Raw genomic sequence first — 25,900 nt, 5'->3', positions numbered from 1 at the left:
TAATTTAGAAGGACCCAAGATGTAGGAAGTGTCACCTGCTGAATCAGCCAAATTGGACTACTTCAAGAGTCATTCTAGTACTGAGGAGGGAAGTCATCAAAAATTATGTTGGTCCTATTATTTCTCTTACCAAGCCCATCCAGCACTGATTAGTGTATGGGTGATCAATTATGGTACTGTCTTGGCAATTTCTAAATAGGAAATTTTAAATCTCCTGAAGATTTTTTCCTAAATAGAAGGTTTTATAATAGCTCTCTTGCTTTACGTACACCAGTGTACACTGGATGTGGTGTTGCAGATTATACTTAACATTTAATCCACAAATTGCAGAATAATGAGACATTGACATCACTTGAAGATTGTGGTTAGTGATCCCAATGGTATCATCTTGGAATGCAGCAGTCCACAGGCTGGATTAGTTAATTCACTTAATCTTCTCACTATGTATTTATCATCATCTACATGAATACAGCAATAAACTTTTCATGGAAGTGAGAAAACATTTTTTTTCTGTTTGCTAAACCCTATTGGGTAGGGCACAAAATTGAGTTGTTACAATGAATATGAAATGTAGAAGATTATATTATGTTTATTTAGAAGAAAATATGTTGTAATTTACAAATGATTTAGGGCTTGGTAAAAGTAAACAGTTCACTTTGTTCTCCTTGTTAGAACAAGGAATAATATTAACTGTTCTGGGTTTTTTTCTCCTTATTATATAAGAAATGCTTACTGAAGAAAACTTGGGAAATACTGAAAAGTATAAAAATCATCCATAATTACTTTTCAGTAATTTTATAAAATTAGAAATGCTAGTAGTGGCTAAGAATAGTTTCTTTTTGTCTTTAAGACTTTCTATACTATTACCATGAAAATAAAAAATTAAGACTAAATGAATAAAATAGAATACTTTCTGAGTTAAAATCTTGTTCATTCTTAAACGAAAACAATTCATAATATTTGATACACATTTATTCATGCAGGACAAACATTTTTATAATGATTAAGGCTAAAATTAAATAATTTGCTATTAAAAATATGGAACTAAGAAGAGGTTCTACTTAAATTCCCTGATATGAAAGAGAAAGAAATCATTTTAATCAAATGAATTTATTTTTAAAATGATTGACTTGGCCTTGTGTTTTCCACCAGCATTTTTACATTTGAACAAGAGCAGGAAATGTTTTCATCCTTAATCTTTCAACTTCAGCCTGCAGTATTGAAATCTCTTCAGCTTGTTCTTTTGAAATATTTGTTAACTTTTGTTGTTGCATCATGTTTTCGTATCGTTCTTTGGCAATCTTTTCACAAGTCAGTTTAGACCCTATTCCAAAAATGAAGAAGAAAGGAATTAGTTGGATTATTATCAATACTTTCAAATATAGAAACGATACTCAGAATCAATTAAACGTGTGGAAGAAATGCTGGTAGCTTTATAACTACAGATTTCAGGAGTGCTGATTACTTTTAAAGAAACCTACTGTTGAGTAAAGAAAAAAATCTTACCCATTGCATTACAGATATCTTTTCTCTCTGAGACAGCCACCAACTCTTCTCGTAAATTGCAGCTTAGAGTATAATTTGCTACATCTTTTTGATTGCTGAACTTTCCCAGTTTTTTTAGTAGTTTTTTGCAGTTTTCCACATTCTTTTTGTGAGTCTGAAGTTTTTGTTCCCATGACACCCCATAAAAATAATTTTGAAAAAATACATTATATTTAAGACATTATTCTTAAAATGTAAATTCATTATTATCATTAATCACCATATCCCTAGTGCCTAGCATGATGCCAGCACATAGTAGGTACCTGAATTATTTGTTGAAAGATAGAATGGTATGTTAATACCATATTTGAAAAAATCTTGTATATTCTTAAAAATGAGAGATTAAAAAACACGTGGCCTTGAGATTACGTTGTTTCTATCTTATAAATGCTACACAATGAAAACTGAGCATTTGTTAAGCATTTCTGAAAAAATAAAGCCTTTACAATGCCAAGGAAAGACTCTCAACACTTCTATTACATAAATCATAACCTAATGTGAAATAGGAAATTCATGTACACTCAGATATCTCCCAAGGGGTGAATGCTAATATTAAAGGGAGTGCTTCAGTCTACCGCACTTGTTATGGTTACAAAGACACTATTCAGACATCTATTACATCCTGAATATTTGAAAAGGACGAAGATTTTGTTAGATTCTGTTTGAATTCATGATTTTGAACACTGTTACTTTGTTCAAACGATTCACAACTGTTGGGGTTATAATGATCACTGTCTTTGAGACCTACCTTATCTATAACAGCAATGGTTTGCTCCATTATTCCAATCTGAATGGCAATCAGGGTCTCATAGTGTGGTTCATTTAGGTACTTCGACAGAGAGAAGAAAACAATATATGTAAGGATATTTTTCTCTGTTTCAATAGATAACTTTATAAAGATTATCTTAGTTTTGAAAGTTACTCTTTTCATAAAAATTATCTGTTTAGATTGATTTGACTTTTGTGCCATATTATGTACTTGTATTTATCCATTGATATCCTCACCTATATACTAATAGTTACAAATGCCTAGAGTTTATTTTCTCATTCATTCATTCATTTATTCAACTCATCAAATATTTATTATCTCATTTGAGTCCCATATTAACAGTGTCCCAGTTGAAGACACTGAGGGAGACACAAAGGTAACATGACCTAGTCTTCAATAAAAAGAGAACCTGTAAACATGATTGGTTGCCAGAAAATATGTAAAGTGACATGCAAATTCAAAGGTGGCTTGAGATGGGACTTGGTTTCTCTGGACTAGGGAAATCAAAAGGCTTTAGGAAGGAGGTGGCATTTATCTTGAAAAATAGATTTGGAATGTAAAAAAAAAAAATGAGGGAAGATATGCCAGATATAAGAATTAGTAATGAGCAAAGGCACAGAGGTAGAATCCTAGAAAATAGTAATCAGTTGGGTTTGAGAATACTGATGTATGAGAGGAAAGTTGGAATGAATTTGAAAAGTTAGAGTGAAGGACACTGAACATCCACTTAAGTGTTTCATAATTCATTTGCCAGATAAGAAGTGGCGGTCTAAAATGTTTGAGCAGAGTAGTAAGGTGATTAGAGCTGAATAGGAATATTAATCTGACAGCAGTATATGATATAGATTAGAGAAAGACTCAAGGTCACGAGACCAACTAGGAGATTATTACAAAATAGTCTAAATCATTGACAAGGAAGGACTGAGCCAGGGTAGAGGCTGTGAGGACAGAGAATGAGGGAATAAGTAGATAAGCTAGGCAAGACTTGGAAGGCAAGGAAAAAGGAGGACTCAAAAATTACTATACCTTCCAGCTCGAGTGAATGGCTGAAAAGAACAGAAATAAGCAAATTAAGAAGAGTTGCTGGGACCAGCTTGGTGGTGCAGCGGTTAAGTTCACACCTTCCGCTTTGGCGGCCTGGGGTTCGTCAGTGCAGATCCCAGGTGTGGACATGGCACACTATGTTGTGGTAGGCGTCCCACATATAAAGTAGAGGAAGATGGGCACGGATGTTAGCTCAGGGCCAGTCTTCCTCAGCAAAAAGAGGAGGATTGGCAGCAGTTAGCTCAGGGCTAATTTTCCTCGAAAAATAAAATAAAAGAAAAAAAGAAGAGTTGCTGTTGGAAGGTAGGAAATATAGAAATAGAGCTTGAGGAAGGTCAGGACCAGAGATATTGGATTGAAATTGTAATTGAATTGGAATCCAGAGAGCTTGAATTAGTCATTTAGAAATGTTCATTGAAGTTAGAAAAAATAGAGATCATCAAATGAGAGGGCATGGAAAGAAACGCACACAGAGCTAGGGGCAGGATCTTAAAGCATAGCTATGTTTAAGAGTTAGATGCATAAGAGAAATCAGTAAGAGGCAGAGTGGTCTGACATGTTGGAAGAAAAACAAGAGACAATGGGGATGATAAAAGCCAAAGGAATGAACAACTAAGATGGTCAAATGCTACAGAGTTACAGGATGGTGATGACTGGATTTGACAGTTAGGAAATCCTCGGTGAACTACAAGAATGGCTAGAACTATAATTCTGAGTGGGTCACGAAGAACTGGAGACAGCAGATGTAAACTACTGGAAGAAAAAGACAAAACTCAGACACATTATGAAACACTGTTGGCCTAGAATATGCTTGATATCACAGAGGCTTATTAATACTGGTTAAATGAATAAATACACTAATGACTGAAGTTAAAGTTATGTAGTGGGGCAGGGGGAACTTACCTTTTGACGATCTCTTGAAAAAAACAGCATCTGAATGTCCCAAGCCTTCTGATTTAGATCTTCCATTTCCATCTCCATTTTCTTATGTTCCCACTCAATCTGAAATATTCCTTTGTGGACCTCTTTACTTTCCATCATGCTAGCAACTTTCTTTTGTCCTTGAGTCTTTAAAAAAAAGTTACATCCTGATATTCATGTAATGTGATTCTGCATATAGAGTATCTAAAGCTGAATTCTGTTGGAAAACACTTGGATCACAGAGATAATTCTATGTTCTTTTAAAAAGTGTAGTAGTAGATATTAAAAAATTACTTCTTGGGCAAAATCTGATCACTGTGAAGCATGATAGTCACTAAAGAGAAGGGATTATCAGATACATTTGAATGGCATAGTCTATTTACTTTATTTGTCAATGATTAGACAAGAACTCCTTTTGTCATCACCAATCTACCAGCTATACATTTGCACCCCTGCTCTCTGCCCTGCTTCTGATGCTATAGATAAAGGATTGTAGTTTAATGGAGCTAGGCATGACTATATATGGTTGGTATGGGGAAAAGCAAAAAATTGGGTTAAATATGATATTTAAACAACTAGATGTTTTGCACTTCACTTCAAATTGCCTACATGAAGTTCAGGAATATTTTTATGAAGTTGTTCTCCCAGATTGCTAATAGTGAAACTACCATGTCTCTAAAATAAATTTGTACAAGAGTTCCATCAGTTAACATTTTATATTTTTCCTCTCTTCTCCTTCAAAAATTTAGCTTTGGGGCTGGCCCCGTGGCATAGTGGTTAAGTTTGGCATGCTCCACTTTGGTGGCCTGGGTTTGCAGGATCTGATCCTGGGGGCAGACCTATACCACTCGTCAGTCATGCTATGGCAGTGACCCACATACAAAATAGAGGAAGATTGGCACGGATCTTAGTTCAGGGCTAATCTTCCTCATGCAAAAGAAGAAGAATATTGGCAACAGATGTTAGCTTAGGGTGACTCTTCCTCAGCAAAAAGCAAAACAAAACAACTTAACTTTTTGAAGTTCATGCCACTATGCTGTACCACCTGCTACTCTTTTTAAAAATTATTTTCATCTTCTGATCACTGCTTGCCCTGTCAATGCCTTGAATTTCCCATTTTCAATGATCTTTCCTCCATCTCAGCTCCCAGATCACACCCTTGATTTTGTCATTACCAGCTCCAAAATCTTAAGTTCAAGCATTTCTCTAGAGGAGTGTTTCTCAAATGGGGTAAATATTGCCCTACTAGGGGAAATCAGACTAGGTTTCGAGACATTTTTGGCTGACCCAACTGGAGGGGGTTGTTGCTACTGGCATCTAGTGCACCTAGAGGGTAGAGGCCAGGGATGCTGCTAAAATTCACGTAGCAACATAGGACATCTCTCCACAACAAATAATCACCTGGCCCAAAATGTCAACAGTGCCAAGGCTGAGAAACACTGCTGGAGAGATAGCACATCTCCTCTCTGCTTTCCTTTCAGTCAACTTTCTTGTCAGATTTATTTATAGTCACGGTCTCTACCTCCTCACTTCAAATTATTTCTTCGACCATCACCAACTGAGCTCCTGCCCCACGCCTCCACTGAGACTGCTCTGGTAAAGTAATTGACATAGTGCATGAGTCTTGCCTCCTTGAGACTGTTTCTCTTACGGTTTCCAGGTTTCCTCCTTCTTCACTGGCAGCTCCTTTTCAGTCTCCTTACCTGACTCCTTCTCTGCTTGCTCTTCCATGGCTGGACTTTGGGTGTTGGCCCAAACTCCCTCTTCTATCTACCCACTTCCTGGGTTGTCTCAAGCAATCTCCTGGCTTAAATTATCTATACATAGATATCTATATGTGATAATCCTTAGTAGTTATCTACATGTGATCTATATATAGAACACTCCTAAATTTCTATCTCAGCCCTGAATTCTGACTGTCTGCTTGATATTTCCATTGGGATGTTTTATAGGCATCTCAAATTTAACAAAGGCCAAAACTCTTCATTCTTTGCCCTCCGTCAGAGCTACATCTCCCCAGTCTTTCTCATGTCAGTTAATGACACCATCATCTATTCAGTTGCTCAAAACTCAAGGAATTTATTCTTGATCCCTCTCTTTACCTTACCCTTCACATTCAATCCATCATCAAATCTGATAATGATTGTTGCTTCTACCATAACAAAAAAAAAAATGAAGGAGAATTTAAGACATTCTGAGACAAACAAAAGCTGAGGGAGCCCATCATTAGTAGGCCTGCTCTACAAGAAATGCTGAAGAAAGCCCTTCAATCTGAAATGAAAAGGCACTAGACAGTAACTCAAAGCCCTAAGAAGAAATTTTTTAAAAACTAAATAAAAAATGTAACTCCCTAGGTAAATATGAAAGTCAGTATTATTGTTTTTTGGTTTGTAAGCACTCTTTATTTTTTAATATGACTTAAAAGAAAAATGCATAAAACAATAATTATAAATCTATGTTAAAGGACATACAATGTATAAAGACGTAATTTGTGACAATAAAAACATAAAGGGGGAGGAACAGAGCTGTATAGGAGCAGAGTTTGTACACTATTGAAACTAAGTTGGTGTTAATTTGGACTAATTTATTATAAAATTAAGATGTCAATTGTAATCTCCAGGGTAATTACTAAGGAAACAACTAAAATTTATATGGAAAAGAAAAGAGAAGGTGATCAAAATGGTATTCTGCAAAAAATCAACTATATACAAAAGAAGGAAGTAACGGAGGAATTGAGGAACCAAAATCTATGATATACAGAAAACAAATATCAAAGTGGCAGAGGTAAGTCCTTCTTTACCAGTAATTTCTTTAAATGTAAACGGATTAAACTCTACAATTAAAAGGCAGAGATAGGCCCAATGGATTTAAAAAAATGATCCTATGATATTTGGTCTAGAAGCGATTCACTTTAGATTCAATGATGTATACAAGTAGCTTGAAAGTCAAAGGATGGAAAAATATCTTCCATGCAAATTGTAACCAAAAGACAGCTGGGGTAGCTATACTAATATCAGACAAAACAAACTTTAAGACAAAAATTGTTACAAGAGACAAAGAAGGCCATTATATGTTGATAAAAGGCCAATCCTTGGGACCAGCCCAGTGGAGCAGTGGTTAAGTGCACACCTTCCGCTTCTCAGTGGCCTGGGGTTCACGGGTTCAGATCCCGGGTGCAGACATGCCACCACTTGTCAAGCCATGCTATGGTAGGCGTCCCACATATAAAGTAGAGGAAGATGGGCACAGATGTTAGCTCAGGGCCAGTCTTCCTCAGCAAAAAGAGGAGGATTGGCAGTAGTTAGCTCAGGGCTAATCTTCCTCAAAAAAAAAAAAAAAGAAAGAAAAAGGCCAATCCTTCAAGAAGATGTAACAATTTTAAACATATATGCACCTAAAAATAGAGCTCCAAAATATATAAAGCTAAAATTGACAGATTTGAAGGAGAAATAGACAGTTCTATAATAATAATTGGAGACTTCAATATCCCACTTTCAATAATGGATAGGACAAGTATACAGAAAATCAATTAAAAAAAAGAGGATCTGGACAACACTATAAACTAATCCTATGAGACATATATAAGAACACACCCCAATAATCGCAGGATACATATTTTTTGCAAGTGCAAATGGAGCATTCTCAAGTATAGACCATGTGTTAGGCCATAAAATGAATCCTAATAAATTTAAGATGATTGAAGTCATACAAAGTATCTGTTCTGACCACAAGGGAATGAAACTAGAAATCAGTAACAGAAGAAAAACTGGAATATTCACAAATATGTGGAAATTAAACAACACATTGTTAAATAAGCAATGGGTCAAGGAAGAAATCACAAGGGATATTAGAAAATACTTTGAAATGAATGAAAGGGAAAACATACCAAAACTTATGGGATGCATCAAAAGCAGTGTTCAGACAGAAATTTGTAGCTATAAACACCTATATTAAAAAAGGAGGATGATCGCAAATCGATAATATAACTTTACATCTTATGGAATTAGAAAAAGAAGACCAAACAAACCCCACAGCCAGCAGCAGGAAGGAAATAGGAAGATTAGAACAAAGGTAAATTAAATAGAAAATAGGAAAACAATAGAGAAAAGAAGTGAAACCAAAATCTTTGAAATCAGAATCATTGGGAAAAAACAACAAAGTTGACAAACCTTTAGTTGTACCAAGAAAATAAGAGAGAAAAGACTCAATTGGCTAAAGTCAGAAATGAAGTCAGGAACATTACTACCAACCTTACAGAAATTAAAAGGATTACAAGAGAATATGATGAACAATTGTATACCAACAAATTAGATAGCCTAGATGAAATAGAAAAAAATCCGGGAAACACACAAACTGCAAAAACTGACTCGAAGTAATAGAAAATCTGGTAGACTTATAGTAAGTAAAGACATTTAATCAGATTTAAAAACCTCCCAACAACAAAAAAAGCTGAGGACCAAAACCTTCACTGGTGAAGACTACTAAATATTTTAAAAAGAATTAATAGCAATCTTTGTAAAACTCTTACAAAAAACTGAAGAGGAGGGAACACTTCCAAACTCATTTTACTAGACCAGCATTACCCTGATACCAAAGCCAGACAAAGAAAACACAAGAAAAGAAAATTACAGGCCAATATCGCTGATGAACATAGATGCAAAAATCCTCAACAAAATATTAGCAAACCAAACTCAATAGTTCATTAAAAGGATCAAACACACACACACACACACACACACACACACACACACACTCCTAAACATATGTTAAAACTGCTGAAAACCAAAGATAAGGAGAAAATCTCTAAGACAAACACATTACATTATGTGGAACAAAGACAAAAAAACATATAGTAGACATCCAGTCAGAAACTCTGTAAGCCAGAAGAAAATGAACACCTTTCAAGTGAAAAGATGGAGACAGACAGAGAACCTGCCAATCAAGGGGACCCAGCAAAACACCTTTCAACAAGGAAGGGGAATCAAAGACAATTTCAGACAAAGAAAAACTGAGAGAAGTCATTACAGGTCTACTTGCAATTCAGTTTAAAGAAGTTCTTTAAGCAGAAGGTATATGATAACAGACAGAAACTTCAATTTACACAAAGAAAGATCTCTTGAAAAGTGAAAATGGAAGGAACTAGAAAATATTTTTTTCTTATTTTTCATCACTCTAAAAGACAGTTGACTCTCTAAAGCAAAAATAACACCACTGCGTTGTGGGTATAGAGCATTTGTAAAAGTACAATGTCTGGCAACATTAGCACGTAATCCTCAAACAGCACCAAATCCCCAAATATTCAGAAATTAAATAACACACTTCCAAATAACCCATGAGTCAAATAGAGAGTTACAAGGGACATTTAAAAATATTTTAAATGGAAAGAAAATGGAAACATAAAACATCAACATTTGCAGAATGCAGCTAAAATATATGTAGCCAAGAGGGAAATATATAACATTAAATGTTTATATTGGAAAACAGGCAAGGTGTGAAATCAATTATCTAAGTTTACCTAAGCTTATCATTAGGTGAGTAGATTAAGCCTAACAAAATGATGGCATATTAGAATGAACATTTAACTCTGTGGTCCCGAACTTCTTGTACTTCAGAATTATCTGGGTAGCTTTTAAAACATATGCACGCCTAGGGGTGGGGCCTAATGTACTGTCAGAGTTAGGAACCACTGATTTAACTGAATGAAAATGACTTATCATGGAAATGGGAGAATAGTGAAAAATAATTGGTACAGCAGGTGGTACTTTGGGTTTTTCTCCTTAAAAAATGATAATTACCCGAATCACAGAATTCAAGTCTTCAATTATGTTCTTGTTGATGAGAATTGCATCAGAATACTCCAACAATAACTGGAAATTCTCCAGTTCTACTTGTCCTTGTTTAAGGAGAATTTGGATTGTCAAATTCAGCTGGAATCTCACTTTCTCTTCCTGTAATCTAAATTGAAAAAGACATCAAAGTAAATAGTTGTAGGATATTTATACTACACATTTCACCCATTATCTGCGAATATAAAATTCAAACTTAATTTTCCTTAAGCTGAAGGTAAACATGCTAGAGATTAACATGGAAAATATTTTCCCAGTGATGAGCTTTCCTAGAGGGCTCTATGATACTTCCTCTTATTAATATGGAATTACACTTGGGCTGCTCAAAGAATGGTATGGAGAGAAATACATTCATAAAGTTTTACTTTATGATTAAGAAAAGATAAATATAATTTTGATTGCAAGTGGAAGAAAATAGAGATGCTACCAAATAAATCTATTAAAGTTCTGACTTTGTGTATTGACTTCTGATATTATATTAACAATGTTTGTCTGCTACTTATCAAATATATTCATATTCCTCCTTATAGCCTAGAGCTGAAAATGACGTATAATGATGAATTTGAGAACATCAGAGAAGTATTTATCAATGTGGCTATAAATATGGCCAAAAGTGAAGCAGGACTTAAAACAGTATCCCAATCACTCAGCAAAATACAACAAGCTCCCCTAAAGAGAAAGATATTAGCCGGTTAGGTGTCTATATGGACGTTTCTTGGATGTCTGCTTGATTTTCCACATTGTTTGTGTGGCTTGAGCCGAAAAGTCCTTACTAGCAGAAATAAATTCTACCTATGTATGTATTTTTATGTGGAAAGAACAGATTAAAAAATACTAAGATTTTTCCAAAACGTACCTATTTCTTATATAAAAGCAATGGAACATATAGGTTAGTTCCATTCTCATATAAAGTCTTATGTAACAAAATGCTCTTTTCCAAAGAGACGTTACAAAGCCCAACCGGATAGATAAGTTTTCGCCAGCTGGGAACTAGTGATTAGGAGCCCCTTGATAACACAACCTAATTTAGCCCTAGCTTAGACTTTGAATAAATGAAAGGTTCAAATTACAGGATGAGTTCATGGAAGACTTTTTCAATTTCGCGTTGCACCTTCTCATCATCCTCAGTTCTCCTCCGGACAAAAGCCACCATTTCCATTAAGCCAGCTGCTTTCTGCTTTACCTGAAGCAACCAAACCACACACATCTCAGAACATATGGAGCTTTAGAAATACAAGCAAACTAATTTTAAAAACTTTAGAAAACACACATCTTTTATCTTTGTTATGAAGCCCGTCTTTCTCAGAGATTAACAAAAATTTCTCTCTCTGCCATTACGTAATATATCTAAAACTCACATGGTACAGTCAACAAATAATCGGAAAAGTATCAAATTTGCTTCTCACTGAAAATTCAATATGCAAGCAACTAGAATTTTTCTTATATTTTATTTTAAAATCTGTTCTCATCATCTCAGATAAAATTATAAAATCATAGATACTTTACCAAGAATATGCCAGCCCGATGCATGTGGCAGTGAATTTAGGGAATCTGGGGGAGGGGAGGCAGGGAATGGTCAAGAAGCAATAAGAGGAAGGACTCTCTTCCCAATTAAACACACTCTCAAATTGTTACCCTTTGCTATATTTAAAAAAATGTACTCTCAGAAACTGATATATAATGATGTACACTTGAAATTACACAGTTATAAACCAATATGACCTCAATAAAATAATTTCAAAAATGTATTCTGGGGCCGGCCCAGTGGTGCTGTGGTTAAGTTCACACGTTCCGCTTCAGTGGCCCAGGGTTCGGATCCCCAGTGTGGACCAATGCACTGCTTATTAAGCCATGCTGTCGCAGGTGTCCCACATATAAAGTAGAGGAAGATGGGCACGGATGTTAGCTCAGGGCCAGTCTTCCTCAGCAAAAAGAGGAGGATTGGCGGCAGATGTTACTTCAGGGCTGATCTTCGTCAAAAAAAAAAAAAAAAAAAGGAAAAAAATGTATTCTAGCGAAACTATAAAGCTGGTTCTGGTGAAATATATTCTAATCTATGCAAAAAAGAGATGAGTACTACTCAAGACTAGGGCAGAGAGAGGGGAAGTTGTGTCTACAATAGTGCTGTCCAAGAGAAATATCATGTGAGCCATAAATGCAAGCTGCATACGTAATTTTAAATTTTGTAGTAGCCATATTATAAGAAAGTGAAATGAAACAGGTGAAATTAATTTTACTAATATATTTTATTTATACAATATATCCCAAACATTGTCATTTCAACCTGTAATTTATATAAAAAATATTGAGACATTTTCCATTCTTTTTTTTCATACTAAGTCTTCTAAATCTGTGTGTATTTTCCACTTACAGCACGTCTCAATTAGGACTGGTCACATTTATTTCAAGTAAGCAATAACCACATGTGGTTAGTGGCCACCATTTTGGACAGTGTGGGTCTGCAAGTACAGGCCTCTACTGAGCCCTCAATAGCACTAAGGTTAATGTTTTGTTTCATCATCATTATTACTATTACTGACTACTACTCTAGCAGGAAAACCTAAATAATTAGCTTTTCTGGAAACACTGACCACCATAAACTATATACTTGATATTAGTATATACTTGATAAATGAAATTGAGATAAAATAAAATAAAATGTTATTATATACTTTCTGTTCATTTTCCACTTTCACTCTTCTGGTCATGCAGAAATGTTCCCAGACCGAGGGGTCCAATCCTTCTGGCATGTTATTAATATTGTCCAAATCATCCATGGCTTTCATTAACTGGGCAAAGGCATCTTTATTCGATTTCCCAGATTCCGGTCGCTCTCCAAAAGGCACAATACCGGCCGTTTCTGAGTGCATTTTCGGTTTGTGAATCCTGGTATCACCAATAAAAGCCCATTAGTCATCCACATTCTCACACAAAAAACTCAACGTTAAATAACACAACCCTTAGCGTGAGTGTGACATTGCATGACACTTTCCTTTGGCACTTGGGGGCTGCTGAGTGGATTATTCCAAAGAGAAAAGCGCCCACTTTGACCTCCTTTCATACTCTCTGGACGCCCACCCAGGACCTTGTCTGGACTATAGACGTTCCTAACTGTTGTCGGCTCTGGCAGCTTCACCCGTACTGGAAAACGTCTCCCTTCTGCGGGTTTTAAGCAGGCAAGTAAACGCCGGAGACAAATGTGACTTTTCCCTGGTTCTGTGCCACATACCGCCTGCTGGTATCTTTTTTGCAGGTGGGTAGCCTGGAATATGTTCAGATACAGAGGGAACTGGAGAAGCACCTGTTTTATCTACATTAATAGAGTCATTTTGTGTCCTTGGGCTGTGGCTGGGAAGGAAGAAGAACACGAGGATTTGTGTGAGACACTCGCTGTCAAGGTGCTTTACAATACACGGTGACGTCACTGCCAGCCTCTTTCTCTAGATGGGGCAGTGAGGCTCCAGAGAAGCTGTTGGCCCCAGGTCACAGGCCTGATAGATAGTGTTGTTAGGATTTAACACTAATTCTGTCGGCTATAAAGTTTATGCTCTTCCCACTGCTGCCTCCCACTATATGGGAGGTCTCGCTTCTTTCTTCACAAGGCTTATAATAACTCGTTCCTTTAAAAACAGAGGAACCAAGATATGAGGCATGTTTTAGTTTGACTTTCCCAGGTTATATGTGACCTGTCAAAGGTGAGAGAACGGGTTCGTATCTCAGACACAAATGAACCTATCCCTTTGTGACAAACTCCATGAGTTCTAGATTACATTTGGTTGAAAATTATAGAAATCTGAATTTATAAAAATTTGGAAGTCTGTGAAATGTAATTCTAATGCTACTCTCAGTATAAAAATCAGATATTTTGGAACTCTTTTGATAATGGTTATTTTCAATCATTTCAAACCTTGCCTTGAACAGTCACAGCAGGTGCTCCGAGGAAAGGGGACTTGTGGTCAAAGAAATGTGGAAAATACTGCTTACTCTATATTCTCTACTTGGACATCCAAAGGCCAAAAACAAGTTGTGAGAAGTTCTTTAGTAAAGAGAACTGTTTAACCTTTTTTTCTTTTAAATTCAGTATTTTCCCAAACTTATTTTGTCCTATAAGCCTTTTATGTGTAATTCTAATTCATATCTCAGGGGACTCATATTTGCTCATATCTTGGGCAAAATTATTTATAGGTCTGTATGCCGTCTGACTTCAGAGAATCTACTTTCATTTATAACACAGAACCTGTAGAAGCACCGTGCTTACCTAGATACTTAAGTATTTTTAAATAATGAAAAGAAATCATTATTCTTCATTGCCTACCTTAAGATGTAAGAATAATCTAAAAAAAACCCTGCGTTATATTAAGACACTTGAACATTTTCAGGTAAAAGATATTTCACTGAATATTTACATCTAATTGAAAGGAAAATCTGAATTCTGATAACACTCCTCTTCATTTACAAACATTTTTTACAAGAAACGTGATAGCAAAGGAGAAACAAACCTGGGTCGGCGTTTAAAAAGTTTGTAGAGTATGTCCACCTGATGACTGGGGATTTCAGAAAATTCCTTTCTAAAGCTGCGATCCAGAACCTAAGGACAGACAGATCATTGTCAGGATTGTAACCTTTTTCAGAAAACTTTTATTTGTTGACAATACTCTTCAAAATATAGAGTTGTATCACTTTGATTTTTAAAAATCCATGAAAACTTGGTTTATAAGGTAGACTTGTTAGATGGTGTCCACTCACTGTGCATAGACTAGAAAGCACCTCAGGGAATTAAAAATATTGTTTAATGTACGAGGTTTTAGAAATCACCCAGAACTGAAGCTGCACAAAATATTTGCCTATAAAACATGAAAAGTACTCTAATCTATTCTACTCTATTTCATTCCATTCAATTCTATTCTTCTTTATGCTTTTCCATCCGATTCTTTTCCATTGTTAAACAGCTGGTCATAGTCTACTAAATTGATTTCATGACCAACTAGTGGGACCTGCAACCCCATGTTTGCAAAGCCCAAAAGTCTAGATGATCTCTTTTTTGTACAAGAGGAAGTTTAAACCAAAGAAATTTACAAAAATTTATTTTACACAATGATTTTCAGAAATATACATGGCATAGAATGAAGTTCACTCATAACTAAGAATTATAGTAGGAGAAAAATCTATGAGGAAATTAAATTATATTCCCTTTAATCTTCCCCAAATCCAGGCAGCAGCAACTCTATTGCATTGGGGGAGGGGCAAGACAATGGCTCTCACTTTGTCTTCTGCCACTAAGTTGTCATAGTGTTCCTTGTACACATCGAGGTCTTCTTTAGATTTCCGGATGGCTTCTGAAGTCTGGCTCTGTAATATCAGGAATAGCTGATTGGAACTGGAGATTTTTCAGGATAGACAAAAATATTGGGGATACTAAAAAGAATGAGAAATTTCCTAGTACAAGATAAACGTGTCAGTGAAGTATCCGTTACAGGTAACATTTATAGAAGAAAGTAAGCCAATTGGAGACTTTGAAAGAACAAACTTCCAGTCACCTGTTCCTAAGTACCCCCGGCTCGGTATGTGAGTGTGTGAGTGACTATGAAGCACGCTACATCCTTGGCAGAGGGGCATAAATAATGAAATTGCACAGGCTCGGGAGTTGCATGGACCTGGTTTCTGAGAGCCTGAATCTATAAACAGACAGTGGCCAGACCCTACATAAAAATAGAATTCTGACCCCCAACCTGTGCAGCAGCCAGCCAGGAAGTTAAACCTCAACGTCTGCAGCAATGGGTCCCAAGCTGTCAGGGCTCGGTCAACAACTTTCAGCTTTCCTAACTTTCGCCACCATTTCCAACTTAGGACCAACCAGAGAAAGCCAAATATGCTCCCCAAACCAATCACTAAGGTTTCCCAGCTTTTAATTAACTTGCCCCTGCCTTTCCCAAGCCAATAACTTCCAATTAGGGGGCACCTGAAGCCCTGTCTTTTCATTATAAAGCTTTCCCATCCCCCTGCCTGCCTTGGAGTGTCAGCACAAGGGGTGGTGGCTGATTCCCTTATTATGCCAAGGTTCTGAATAGTCTGCTTATTTTCATTTGGATGGTCTTCACTCATTTCCACAGTTCCAGATCCTGCTATATTATGTAATAGTGGGTGACTTAGGTGTGTTACCAGTCTCTCTGAGATGCTCTCCTCATCAGTGAAAGAAATCCAGTACCTTGCAGGGTTGTTATGAGCAGGGATATATTTAGAAGGTGCTGTCCATATGCTGTTTAACAGACTCTTAGCAAAAAGTAAGTACATATGTCATATATGATACTCTAAATCATTCATTCCAAATGTCCTTTACTTACTTAATTAATTTATTTATTTAGGAAGATAGCCCTGAGCTAACTACTGCCAATCCTCCTCTTTTTGCTGAGGATGCCTGGCCCTGAGCTAACATCCGTGCCCACCAAATGTCCTTTATTAATACTACTAATAACAGCTGACATCTTTTGAAAAGCGTTATGTGACAAGCATTTTACATTCATTGTCTCTTTAATGAAACATCTATTCATGCTCCTATTCATTGGAGTTTCTCAGAACATGACAGCTTTTCATTCTCTAAGCTAACCCATTACTTACATTTTTAGTAAAACTCAGGGTGCCAAATAGTCCACAAAGAAAAATATTCCCTAGAGAAGAGCTTTCAAATAGCTTAAAAGGTTATATGTCCTGTCCAAGGTCCCGCAGCCAGTGAGTGGTTGAAAGTAGGTCCTTTCAACCACGAAGCCGTATGGCCTCATTTTATAAACCATATGCCATACGACTAAATGATTGCAGCTGCAGAATCACATAACTTATTAACAGATTGGCGTGGCTGCTTTCACCTGACCCTGGAGCAAAGTCCCAGGCAGGGAGCCAAGGAACGCACGCGGCTGAGAAGGAACATGGAAGGAAGGAAAGGTCTAGGCGTGGGAGCTCTCGTTAAACAAGGCGCACATCTGTCAGAAAATGCTTGTGCTCAGATATTGGGTGCTATCCTTACTTTCTCTTCCTGCTTCCTTGTAAGGTAGTTGTTCAGGAATGCTTCTCTGGAGGTTATTTCTTCATCCAACAGTAAAGAAAAAACAAGGTTATTTATTTTCAATTCCTCCTGTAGAAATATTTAAAAAGGGGGGGGAAATGATCAATACTCCTATGTGAGAAAGGATTTTCCATTCAGGGTCATAGACTTGGCACTCATCAAGCAAATTTATGTGGTACAAGGAAGAAACATTCTGCTTAAGAAAAAGGGAAGATAAGCTGTTGCAATAACTCCCCAGTTATTTCCTTTTTCATCATTTTATTGTAAGATAAAACATATATACAGAAAAATGCATCACACGAATGTATAGTTTAGTAAGTTATTAAAAGGCAAATACCCATGTAATTGCCACCCAGTTGAAGAAATAGAACTTTGCCACTGCCAGGTGCCCTTTCCACGTGTCCTCATGACAATCTCAACCCCAATAATAACCACTGTCCTGACTTTACTACTAATCACTTTCTTGTGTTTCTTTATGGTTTTATTACCAAAGTATGTATCTCTAGGCACTATAGTATAACTTGTCCATTTAAAAAATCATCACATTTTTTACATCTCTCATAATCCACAGGTTCCCTTCCATCCTTTTTGTCCTTCCCTTTTTTTTGTAGTTATCTGTAGTTTCACCCAGTTTGGGTTTTACTGACTGGGTACTTATGGTGAGTTCATCAGGGTCCTTCATCCCGTGTATGGGATGGCAGCTGGATCAGAGGCCTGATCAGACCCATGTTTGATCCTTTTGGCAAGACTAGAGGTGATACTGTGTTCTTTGGTCAGAAGACACATAATATCTGTTGTCTTTCTTTTTGTGATGTTCGCAGCTGTAGATGCTCAATGCCCAGGTCCACTAATCCATTGAGAGTTGCAAATGGTGATATTCTATTGCTATCATTCCTTTTTTGCTTATTAATTGAAATTCTTTTATAAAGAGATGCTTCTCCTTATCTGCTATTTGGTTAGCTAATGGTGCAGTTCATATAGGAAGGCAGAATAAATACTTCACGCTTTTTCTTTATCAGTTTTTAGATAATGAACTGATTGTTATCCTCTGAAGGTAACCAACTGGCATTTTTCTTTTTAAAAGATCACAAAAATTCATGAATTTAAACAAATGTGATGGGTTTCAGTTAATTACAATTATTATCATTGTTGAATCTTAAATTGTCACATTTAGGGGAGCTTTTTAAAGTTGGTTCCTTTTGATATTACCTAACAGTCTTTGATAATTTCCTCATTATCTTGTAGGAAAAGATGTCTTAAGGATATCTTTTGAAAATAACAGCTTTATTAAGATTTATTTTACAATCCATATAACTCACTCATTTAAAGCATATAATTCAATGGTTTTTAGTATATTCACAGAGTTGTGCAACCATCACCACAATTAATTTTAGAATGTTTTGTCACTTTGAAAAGAAGTCCTTTAGCATTCATTTCCCATTTCTCCCCACACCTCCCAGAGGCCTCCTCACCTCCGCCCCAAGGCAACCACTAATTAACTTACTGCCTCTCTGGATTTGCCTATTCTGGACATTTTATATAGATGGAATCATTCATTGTGTGGCCTTGGGTGTCTGGCTTCTTCACTTAGCATGTTTTCATGGTTCATCCACGTCGTAGCATGTATTAGTACTTTTTATTGCTGAATAATATTCCACTATATGGATAAATCATATTTTATTTCTCTACTCCCACTTGTTGGACATTTGGATTGTTTCTACTTTTTCGTCATTATGACTAATGCTGCTATTATGACTAATGTTGGGGCACTCATCCCCAACCTCCCCCCACCCAACTATCATACACATACATTTCCTCCCTGCTGGGCAAGGGATTATGTTCTGTCTATGGCCATGACTCCTGGGGAGCAGGCCCTCTCCCACGGCTATAGGTCTTGCTGGGTCCTGGTAACAGCTCCCTTCCTTTGCTTCTTTAACTCTAGAGATGATACTGGCTTTCCATTTTTTCTAGTCCCTGGGGTTTCACTGTTCCTTGCTGTTTCCCTTACCCTGCCCATACTCCAGTAAAACGTCCCTGCAGTAAACTCTCTTAATTGTAACCCTTTCAGTGTAACATTCCCTTTGGGACCCTGAGGATACGGACATCTTCCTGGAGGTCCCCTTAACCTCTCTCATCTTTTTTGGTTGATGTCCTTGCATCTTCCAATAGCTCCCTGAGAATGAGAGCATATAAATTTTTGAGACCTTGAATTTCTCAAAATATCATTATTCTCCTCTCATACTCATTTGATAGCTTGGCCAGCTAAAGAATGCAATGTTAGTAATAATTTTTCCTCAGAATTTAAAGGCTTCATTCCTAGGTCTTCTTGCATCTAGTTACTGCACGCTTCATTTATATTCTTACTACTGAATCAAATTAAGCTGGATTTTTCATCTGATCTTTTGGGGCATGTGGATTATTCATTCATTCAGCATACAGTATGAGCCAAGCCCTTTGCTAGTTTCTGGAGATACAGGGATGAACAAGACAGACTCAGTCCCTAGCCCCATGGAGCTTATAGTCTTGGGAGCATTAAAAAGTAATCTTACGTATATTAAAATGTAGTTGCAATAAGTGATAGAAAGTAAAAGAAAAGAGTACCTAATAGGAAGACCTAATCTTCCTATTCTGAGGAACTTGTTTTTAAGCTGGGACCTGACAGATGAGTGGATATAAGTCAGGAGGCAAGGAAATTGGCAGAGACTCTTAGTGGCAGAGTTGGGAGGAAGGAGGACACTGGTTTGTGCAAGGCAGCAGAGGAGGGGCCAGTTCAAACGGACTCCATCTTACCAACAAGATGTTTCTCAGAGGCGGGCCAACAGTTTGCAAGTCACGTAGCCAGAGCATGCGTAGAGGAGGAGCTCTCGACCTAAAAGGCCCTGGAACCAAAGATTCTCCCCCCAATGGAACCGAAGGACTGGGACATGACTGGAACCGGAAAGTCAGACTCTCATCAGAGGCGAGAGGTCTGTTGTCTAGGAAATCTGGTATTAAAGCCCTTTCCACACCTTACCTTACGTGTTTAGAACCTTACCATACATGTTTAGAACCTTACTGTACATGTTTAGAACCTTTCCGTCAATGTTGGAAGCCCTCCAATCAAAACCCGCCCCACCAGCACTTCTGTGTACCAGCCCCTTCTCCCTAACCTCTTAAATTTTTCCCCAAATCTTGAATCAGAGAGACAGATCTGAGAGCTTATGCCTCCTGTCTCCTTGCAGATCACTCTCGCAATAAAGGCTTTTCTTTTCTCAAAAGCTGATGCTGTAATAACTGGCTTTTTGTGTGCATCAGACAGGAGAACCCCATCTTCGTGCGGTGACAGGAGTGTGGCAAGTGAGGGGGAGAGTGGGACACATGAGGCTGGAGAGGGAACCTGGGCCAGTGTGGACAGGACCTCAGTGCCAGAACGGGTGTTGGTCTTTATCCTAAGAACAACGAGAGGCCCCTAGAGGATTCCGGAAAAGAAAAAGTCACTTAAGCTTTCCTTTACCTGGTTGACAACCATCTCTGCCTTCACTCTCCTTTCAAAGAGCCTTTTCAAATGTTCATCAAAATTCTGTGTGCTTTCTTGAATAGAGTTTTGAAGTTTCTTCATTTCTGCTTCTAATGACTGAAAGAAAGTCAATAGCAAAGTGAAGGTTTAGGAACATCAAATGCTCTTAGGAAGTGGTGTTTACATTTTGCCGCAAGGGAGGGGCAGGTGGATGGCAGGCCCTGTGAGGTGTTCTGGGCCCCCTGCCCTCTCCAACCACAGATGTTCCACCTGGATCTACTTAATGTTTTGTGTCTCTAAGATTTTTGCTGAAAAAAGACTGCACTGGGAAAAAAAGAAGTTTAAAAATCACTGATCCTGGCTAATTATGCAGGAAGAAGTAGGCCTAGTAAAACAAATTGCAGCAAATCTTCCTAGAAAATTCTGACTCTCTATACAGGACAGAAATTTCCAGGCACAAAATTGGCTCTAAAAAAATCTTGGATTTTTTTTAAGCCATAAACACCTCTTCATGGAACTTTTAGATTTTAAGGAAATAAGAAGTGAGCATATACATATGTATGTATATTTACATATGTGTACTTTCTCTTGTTTTCTGTATGTTTTGTCCCTGCAAACAGTTCTACATTAGGGGAAAAAAGTCCCACCCCCTTTCTTTAAATTCCACCAGGACTTAGAGCTAAGCACACAGTAGATAAGTTGAAAGCTATAAATTTATATTTTTAAAGAGAACAATATCTGCAGATCAATCCTAGATATACTGTTACAAATGATTTTCTTTTTTTTTTTTTTTTCGCTGAGGAAGATTCACCCTGAGCTAATATCTGTTGCCAATCTTCTTTGTGTATGTGAGCCACCGCCATAGCATGGCCACTGACAGATGACTGATGTAGGTCTGCGCCTGGGAAACGTACCTGGGCTGCTGAAGCAGAATGCCTGGAACTTAACCACTAGGCCACCAGGGCTAGCCCACAAATGATCTTGATCTTTCAAATATTTTGTAACTTTTAAATTCTGATATAACTTCAAATTTACAGAAAAGTTGCAGGAATAGGACAAAGAATCCCCATATGCTTTTTACCAGATTAATCAATTGTTAGTATTCTGCCCCACTTGCATTACCAGCTGCTCAATATCTCTTTCTTTCTCTCCTTATCTCTATCTTTTTCTCAACCATTTGAGAATAAGTTGTAGACACTTGAGTACAGGCCAGTTATTTTGTAGACTGTTACTCAGTTTAGGTCTGTTTGATGTTTTCTCACCCTGGGACCACATTATACACATCTAGTAGGATCACTATATAAATCATGTGTATTCTCAGTGCACCACATCAGGAGACACGATGCTGGTTTGTTTCATTATTGGTGATGTTAACTATGATCACTTGGTTAAGTAGCGTCTGCCAGTTTCTCTATTGTACAGTTACTATTTTTCCATTTGTAATTAATTAATTTGTGGGAAGATACTTTGAGACCATGTAAAAATCTTGTTCCTCATCAAACTTTTATCCACCAGTTTTAGCATCCATTGATAATTCTTAATTGAGTCAATTATTACTATGATGGTAATAATATCATTGTTATTTTAAATTTATTTTAAAAAACCAAGTTCTCTCTATGTTGGTTTCATAAAGGAAGAGACTGACTCTGGGAAGATGATGGAGAGAGAAGTTTAGCAAAATGTATAGAGGCATATGATGCAAGGAGAAAGACCACGCAAATTAAGCCAATTAAGCAATAAAGAACTATTAAAATAAAACAAACACAGAAAATCACACCTCCGGGCCAATTTGCTTGTAAAAATTTATAACACTATCTCATAGAAATGGAAAAATTCTACAATTGAGGCCTCCTATTAGTTTATCAAGGTCATGTGTTCCTGGATAATGGAAGCATCGTCCATGGCAAATGGCCAAAGACTCAGCCTGCGAAGCCAGATTGCCCAAGGATCCCAACCCATCCTCCTTTAAACACTAAGATTCCAGGCCTTTGAGGCTCTCTGGTCTGAAAGGAACTCTTTATAATGCCAAAATGGCCTTTTGTTCTGTTCTTCAAATGCCCCACCCTCATCTCACCACAGGCCCTTCTCCTGTGCTTTTCCACCTGTTTGCTCTCCATTCCCTGCTCTTCAACCTAATCATCCTTTCTCATTCTTCCAACGTAAGCATAAGTGCCACTTTCTCAAGGAAGCCTTCCTTGGGTCGTGTCTTAGGTACTGTCTCCAGTCTTAGAAGCGAAGCCTGGACAGGATTCCAGTGCATGTGGTTTCTGGAGGGAGGGCTCTTTTGGAGACACCTGTAAGGGGGAGGGAAGCAGGGAAGAAAGGGACAGGAGCTGAGCAATGATGTGCTCTGAGGCGGCCCAGCCTTGGCCTGATTCCCAGGGGTATAAGGATAATAGAGAGGTTCTGCTGAGCTGTCCCAACTTGGGCCAAGGGGGCTGGACTTTTGCAGCCCCATCTCCTCAGTCAGGCACTGGCTGTCCTGGGTGGGGGCAGTGGTACAACATTTGCAGGTGTCTCTGGACAAGGACGCCTCCTTGATCAGTCAAGGGCAAGGCTTCAGAGAAAGTCTCAGGTGCAAGCCTTTAGCTTTAACACTCATAGCAGTGAGGGGATGGGCATGCCAGCCTGTAAAGGGGACCTAGTGAACACCAATGGCCCTGATCTAAGTCAATGCTTCTGTGTTCAGTGTCAGAGGTGGCACCTGAACTTGTCCTTCCTGATTTATCTCATTGAAGTTAAACAATTATTTTGTGAATGCCCAGTTAGTATAACTCCCTCCCCCTGGATAGTAAGAACTGTGAGGGGCGAAGGCTGTGTCTGTCTATTCACCACGTGTCCCTCGGGGCCGGACAGCCCGAGCACGTAGTGGGAACTCAAGGAGTATTTGTTGAAGACACGAGGGTCACTTTTCCTCAAACATTCCTGGGAAAATCTCATTTTGCCTAAAAATGTCTGCATCAGATGCTGAGAAATGAGAAACAGGGGAAATGAGAAATGGGAGACCAAGTAGAAGGTCCGGATGAACAACGCAGAATCCATCACACCAAGAATTTCTCCCAGCTCTGAAAAAAACCATGGCCTGCAATTTAAGCAGGTATTGTTCTAGCTGACCAGACTGCAAGCTCCTGAGGGCAAAGGCTGTATCCTTTCATCTGTGAGTCCCCAGGCCCTAGGAGAATGCCTGGCACATCACAGGTGTCAGTAAATTCATCCAGTCATTCAAGAAATATTTATTGAGTGTTTATTACGGGTCAAGCATAGTTCTAAAACCTTGGAATATAGTAATGAACAAAACAGACCAATTCTCTTCCCTCATGTTATATTCTAGTAGAGGAGGCAGGTAAGCAAACAAGTAAAGAAGAAGTTGGCCAGGTGGAATAAATACTCCGGAGAACAGAAAGCTGGGGGGATTGGGGTAGAGCAGGATCGGCAGGGAGAGAGATGAGGTGACAATTGAGTAAGATCCAAAGGAGGTGAAACAGCAAGCCATGTGGCGCGTCAAGTCCCTGCAGCAAGAATGAGCTGCGAGCGTGGAAGTCAAGACTTTGCTGGGTGTCTTTGAGGAACGCCAAGGAGGTCGGTGGAGCTGGTGCAGTTAACAAGGGCGAGAGCGATAGGAGATAGAATGAGAGGGGACACAGGGATGGGGAGAGCAGGGACACTGGTGCCATAGATCAGGTGAAAGGTTACAGGAGTTTGGATTAGGATGGGAGTGGTCGAGGCGCCAGAAGAAGAGCTCTCGGGAAATCAAGAAGAAGGGGCTTGAAAGGCAGAGGTGCAGTCTCAGGCAGGACGGCTTCTGGGGAGAGCAGCGCAGCCTGGAAGAGGGGATCTCCTTTTGGAGACTTGGGAGTGAAGGGAAAGAAGGAAAGAAGAAGGGGAGATTAAGAATTCTGCAGAAACTAAAGCAAACCATAAAATCAGAAGACACACCAGCCCCTTCTACCTCAAATAAGAACACCATTGCTTGAAGAACTTAAACTTCAGATCCAATTGACAATGTTAGTCACACAGAGGGGGAAAAAAAAGAGATTAGTCCAAATAATTTCTGAATATAACATGTGAGTGGTCCACCCTCAGTGGGACATATCCTAAGAACAAAAAGAGGTGCAAGGAAACCTTAAAATTGACTTAATCGACTTGCTTTCAGTAGAGGCATTTTATGTACATTGTAGGACCGAGAAAATGAATAAATATCTTTATATTTTGGGAACTAGATTTTGCACTGAGAAAGGAGATCTAATTATTAAACGAAGGAAAGAGAGAAGAACCCTGTAGTATATTGAGTTGGAACTGGAGGTAACAGTATGAAGTTTTGATATCACCTATGTGTATCATACAGATAGGTAGATAGATAATCATATATATATATATTCTTAGCTCTGTGTATGGAAATGGTCTAGAGGCAGTCACCCCACCCCTCCCCAGAAGCAATGAATTGGCTTTTAAACACCAATTCCCAGTAACAGGAATCAGGGATTCTTAGAAAAATAGCTGATGCTACGTACCTAGAACATTCTGTTGTGTTAGAAAGGAGAAAGCACTCAAAACTGATGAGAACATGTCAGAAGGACACAGATGACAACTTGAAGGAGCTCTGAACATTTAGAACATCAAAGAGAATAATGACAGTAATGGATTAAAAACACATTAAGTTTGAAAAAGAATCTTTTAAAAAGAGTGGGCCTGGGATGGCGCAGAGGGGAAGAGCTTCTTTACAGAAGAATACCAACTAATAAATATGGACTAAATGATAGAAACTAGAAAGGAACCATTTTTCAATCACTATAGTAACAGCTGATTCAGGCAAGGAATCATCAACAGATGTCAAAAGACAGGACGAACAGCGAGTCACACAGTCTCAAAACGTCACCCCACAGATTGCTTATTAAATACAAAGGGGAACGAGAACTTATATGTGAAGAAGTCTGCAGAACACCTCTTTTCCAGTGATCATACTTAACACCACCAATAATGGGACCAGCCGACATGAGGTGCCTCCTGAGACCAAGCACTGAGGAGATGACATCACCTATGTAGTATTATTGTCAAAAATATTTTATCTGAATCTAGTCAAGAGAACACAATCCAATCCAAGTTGAAGGATATTCTAGCAAACAAGTGGCCTGGAAAAAAACATCAGTGTCATGGAACACAACACACAAAGCCATGGAAGCGTTCTAGATTAAAGAAGACTAAAAGGGTGTGAAAATTAAGTG

General features: G+C 38.0%; 1 protein-coding gene across 8 annotated transcripts in view; it reads right to left on the bottom strand.

Moving 5' to 3' along the window:
* Positions 1-1,094: 1,094 nt before the first annotated feature.
* The window catches only part of CFAP43 (cilia and flagella associated protein 43), a 128,132-nt gene continuing 103,326 nt past the window's right edge, over positions 1,095-25,900 (bottom strand). For all 8 annotated transcript variants that reach the window (XM_023639855.2, XM_070261046.1, XM_014733245.3 and 5 more), the window contains 11 exons: positions 20,676-20,795; positions 17,144-17,251; positions 15,388-15,474; positions 14,625-14,713; positions 12,798-13,011; positions 11,196-11,308; positions 10,075-10,234; positions 4,262-4,426; positions 2,294-2,374; positions 1,507-1,660; positions 1,095-1,324 (listed from right to left, as the gene is read on the bottom strand). In XM_023639855.2, coding sequence (XP_023495623.2) covers positions 1,158-1,324; positions 1,507-1,660; positions 2,294-2,374; positions 4,262-4,426; positions 10,075-10,234; positions 11,196-11,308; positions 12,798-13,011; positions 14,625-14,713; positions 15,388-15,474; positions 17,144-17,251; positions 20,676-20,795 — 1,458 coding nt within the window. In that variant the 3' untranslated portion in view covers positions 1,095-1,157. The remainder of the gene's footprint in view (positions 1,325-1,506; positions 1,661-2,293; positions 2,375-4,261; positions 4,427-10,074; positions 10,235-11,195; positions 11,309-12,797; positions 13,012-14,624; positions 14,714-15,387; positions 15,475-17,143; positions 17,252-20,675; positions 20,796-25,900) is intronic.

The sequence above is a fragment of the Equus caballus genome, chromosome 1 (genome assembly GCF_041296265.1).
Source record: "Equus caballus isolate H_3958 breed thoroughbred chromosome 1, TB-T2T, whole genome shotgun sequence".
Classification (NCBI taxonomy): Eukaryota; Metazoa; Chordata; class Mammalia; order Perissodactyla; family Equidae; genus Equus; species Equus caballus.
This window is presented reverse-complemented; position numbering and strand designations above follow the sequence as displayed.